Genomic DNA, 4,341 nt, shown 5'->3' on the forward strand with positions numbered 1-4,341 from the left:
ATGCATGCACATAAGTCTATTCCAAGAATGAGAAAAAAATGAATATTTGGGATGTGCTGGAGAAAAGGTTATGCATGCATAAATCAACACAAAAGCAAATCTATGTATCATCTTGTCTGTTGTTGAATTCTTACTTTTCATTAATAAGTGTGATGTTTTGTTCGTTTACATGGGCTTGACTTTTAAATTGCTTAAACTGTTGAGTTGAACGTTACGTGAACACAATACAACAGACAACAATGGAGGACGTCCAGCAGCTCTCTTTTAGACTGTGGGCGTTTGCCCCAACTTCCATGGGATAGTCAGCTCCTCATGGGAGGAGCCAGTCTAGCTCAGCCCAGACGGCGCCGTAACATTTGACTCTGGTACCCCGAGGTGTACCCTTCCATGCGATGTAAACACTCAGCTTAACAGAAGCTCGAACTTCAACGCCTCGATCGCCAGCAGAAAATAGAAAGACTCATTAACGTTCTCAAAAATGTCTCTACCACAGAACCAAAACGAGATTCTGCAGTGGAAATATGTTAGATTCAGATTCAGATATATTGTCACTCAAATATGCCAAAATATGAAGGGAAATATATTTGTTATCCAGGTCCAGTAGAGTAATAACACCTGATGCTTTCTTTCTGCAAAGCAGGTGCTGCAGTGGGTTTATCAAAGCTGAAACTCTGAAAGTGAATTATTAGTTAGTCCTTGCCTTATAATGTGTATAGCAATTGGACGTATAGACTTCCAGTTGGAAAAGAGAAACCTGGGAAATATTATTGTAGCACTTAGCCCCTGAAAATAACTCTATTTGAATGAAGTCTGTGGGAAAATGAGCCTCAACTTCTCACTTGATTCATGACGCCAGTAAACATTTTCCGGAGTTCATGGTCTTAATCGCCATTTTCAACTCTTCTTCGTTGAGTAGAACACGGAGTCAATTTTGTATATGTGCAATTGACAGCTGGTAACAGGAGCCCAGGTGCAGAAATGTCCAATTTCAAAAATGTACATGGTATCTACAGCCTATTATTATAATCCACATCTCCATGAAATTTCATGTAATTAGGTAATCCTGCTGACCATCACCACAGCCATCATCCTTCAAAGTTACGGGCTCTGTCAGCAATACTATCAGACCTGACTGGGGGAGCATTTACAGCAGCACAGCAGGGGCAGACAGGGACAGGAAGCCTTTATCCCGTCAAATTGACATGAGATCTAAACACAGCCATACTGAGAAACACAGAGTGGAGTCATGTGGAGCTGATAAACAGCAGTGCTTGAACTCATGTGACAGACTTTTGTTTATGTTAAAAAGTCACACTCTATCGTTATAAAGTTAATACATTTAAGTCTGATTATAATAAAAATAACTTTACTCTAGTTTAGGTTACAGATCACTGATCGCACAGTTGGACAATCTTTGAGCAGCCCTGAATCAGGTTCCTCACGCTGAAGTCTACTCTGCCACAATCACGTAGGCCGCTCAATTTAGTAACACCGTCTACTGTCTGTCCATTTACTATTTCCCGTAACTCGGTGACAACAGAGTCTCATGAGCAGGCGGGGGGGTGGCTGAGGGGGGTACGTTTCAGAAACAAAGTAGCAAAAGGAAGCAGATATGTCATAGGAATGCCCTATATCTAAGAGACAACACTTTAAAAGGAGCAGTTTCCAACAGCTCCTATCATCAGAATCAGGTGTCAGGAATGCCAGTACAATTCCTGACATTCCTATACGTGTCAGGCTAAAGTATAAAAGGCTGCTACTGCCAGCATCAGCATCCAAACAGCTACCAGAAGAGAGGAAAAAAACAGCTTCAAAACATCGACTAATCCTCTCATCCATTCATCCTTCCATCGATCTGACCAGCAGGAACTCAGACAAACATGCATCTGTCTTTCGTGCCCCTCTGTGGTCTCCTCATCTTGAACCTGCACCTGTCCAGCACTCTTCCCATCAGCAGTGGCTTGAGTGACACTGACATGGACATCTTAAAGGTGAGTCTCCAAATGACTGATTCTGAAACTTGGTCGTAGACTGTCAAATTAGTTTTATGTCTGTCATCCCAGAGAGAGGAAACAGACATTGCTGACTAATGGTAGCTCCTGAAGTTTGTTTGTGGTCTCCTCTAAAACGATGCATGTCTTGTGTCCGTGTGGCAGGTGTTGCTTCACAGATTACAAGAGTCTGTCGCTGCACAGACTGAAGTGGAGCAGAGAGTCCCTGCAGAGCAGGAGGAACTGGACAGAGTGAACGTATTAGAGGAGGCAGCAGATGCACAGCAGCCCCAAACTGGACTGGACGAAGCGGCCATCAGGGAATTTTTCTCAGCCAAGAACCTGAAGAGTGTCCGCAACGACTCCTCCAAGAGATCCTCTGGCTGCTTCGGTCGGCGGATGGACAGAATAGGCTCCATGAGTTCTCTGGGCTGCAACACTGTTGGCAGATTCAGTAAGTCAGATTCATTTCATTGTTATGCAGGCTGTAATAGTATCAAGCACCTTTTTGTGTGGTCTTTAATTATCAACCCTCTGACTCTATTAAAGAGTTAAATCTAGTATAAACACATTATGAATGAACGAGACAATAGTTTTTAAGGAGTTTCTTTTCTTTATCTTGTTCTCTTGCAGATTCAAAATAAAGATGAAGTCTTACCATCTACATTCTGGAACGGCGACACTTCTACAAAATGAGATGTTTTTATCTGAATGCTATTTATTTATCAATATTTATTGAATATCATTTGTGGCTTTTAAATGTATGAACTTTAAGTGTATGTGACGTCCTATTATAAATGTTTTAATAAAGGTTTACATCAGTTCACGTTCAAAGTGATGCTTGAAACTTTCTATACATCGACACACACACACACGTATTATATAAAGTTTATGTTTGATACAGCCTTTATTCTCTCACTATACTTCAGTTCAGGCCTGGTTAATGTCCATCTGCAAAGATCTGATCACAGATGAACAGCTCTAAGTGTGACACTTCACACTCGGCTTCACGTGTCTCCGCGGACCACTCGTCTCACTTGATCTCACTTCTCTGCTCGGTAAACAAATAAACATGTAACCGTTCAAGTGTTGTTTTTTTGCCAGTCACAGAAGGGTCCTTTGTCAGTGGGTTTGTGTTTGTGCGTGTGAGTGAAAAAAGGAATCAATACACTCCTGATCCAAACGTCTTCAAAGCAAAGCAACATGGGTGTGAATGGGAGCTATTGATCGTCAGGTATTTGTCATTCTGGTTCCCGTGATCCTGCAAATATACAGTAAAATAAACATCCATCCATACCGCTTTATCCTCTACAGGAGGGTGGCTGGGGGTGCTGTGCCATTCTCAGCTGACATAGGGCCATAGACAGGTTGGACAGTTCGCCAGTCCACATATAGAGACAAACAACCATTCAACCATTCACTCTTACACCTACAGTCAATTTAGAGTGTCCAATTTACCTAATCCCCATATTGCATGTGTTTGGACTGCAACTCCATGCCGAAAGACCCTTGTTCCAACTGGGGCTTGGACAAGGATCTTCGTGCTGCAAAGGCAAGAGTGCTAACCACAACACCAACCGTGTGGCCACAATAAAATAAACAACACATAAAAATTAATTTCTAATTTTCTAAATTTCTCAAAAAAAAGACACACACCTCAAATACCCATCATGCCTGCACTATATTCAAGCAACAACAATCATAAATGAATGAGGCTCACTCCTATAGATACCATGTCCATGTTCAAATGTTCTGCCTCGTTGAGGTGGTTTGGGAACCAATTAATTTTATTCCTTCCTATGCCGACTTCAACAGTTGAAGTTTCACCAATCCAAGCCCACAGGTTGGCAACAAGTGAAGCAAAGTTAGAGTGAAACTCAGGCCACATTTTTCTGTCTGAACCTGACCAAGCCCCGAGACAATTTTGACCAAAACCCCACATGCATTCTGTAAAGCTATACTGACTGGGAAAGTAGCACGAGATGGATAAAAGAAAAGTGTGTTATGTTGCTGTGTGTAAATTCTACTTATTACAATGAAGGGCTCAGGGGCCCCTGAAGCTCAAGCCTCTGCATTACTTTCTCAATATATTTGAGGCCACATAACACTGGTTATGTTATCAATCATATACCACAAGTTATGTTATTCACCCCCTATAACTCATGGGTGTGACACTACTGTGCTGGGAACTCTTCACCCGTGAGCATATTCTGGTTAAAGAATAAGAGGGACACCGATGATCACGTCAAAAGGACCCCAAAAGGTAAACATAGCTGTACCTCTAACAGCCTGACCCAATATAGAACCGGCTAACTGAAGGATATCTGATTAAAATTTTCAGATACTTAAA

General features: G+C 41.8%; 1 protein-coding gene across 1 annotated transcript; it reads left to right on the forward strand.

Moving 5' to 3' along the window:
• Positions 1–1,880: 1,880 nt before the first annotated feature.
• nppb (natriuretic peptide B) lies at positions 1,881–3,354 on the forward strand (the record flags this gene model as incomplete). The annotated part of the gene is made up of 4 exons (XM_083895035.1): positions 1,881–1,991; positions 2,157–2,445; positions 3,096–3,225; positions 3,306–3,354. The coding sequence occupies 4 exons, from the start codon at positions 1,881–1,883 to the stop codon at positions 3,352–3,354; spliced, it is 579 nt and encodes a 192-aa protein (XP_083751161.1).
• Positions 3,355–4,341: the final 987 nt, after the last annotated feature.

The sequence above is a fragment of the Microchirus variegatus genome (assembly GCF_963457635.1).
Source record: "Microchirus variegatus genome assembly, chromosome: 9".
In the NCBI taxonomy this organism is placed as follows: Eukaryota; Metazoa; Chordata; class Actinopteri; order Pleuronectiformes; family Soleidae; genus Microchirus; species Microchirus variegatus.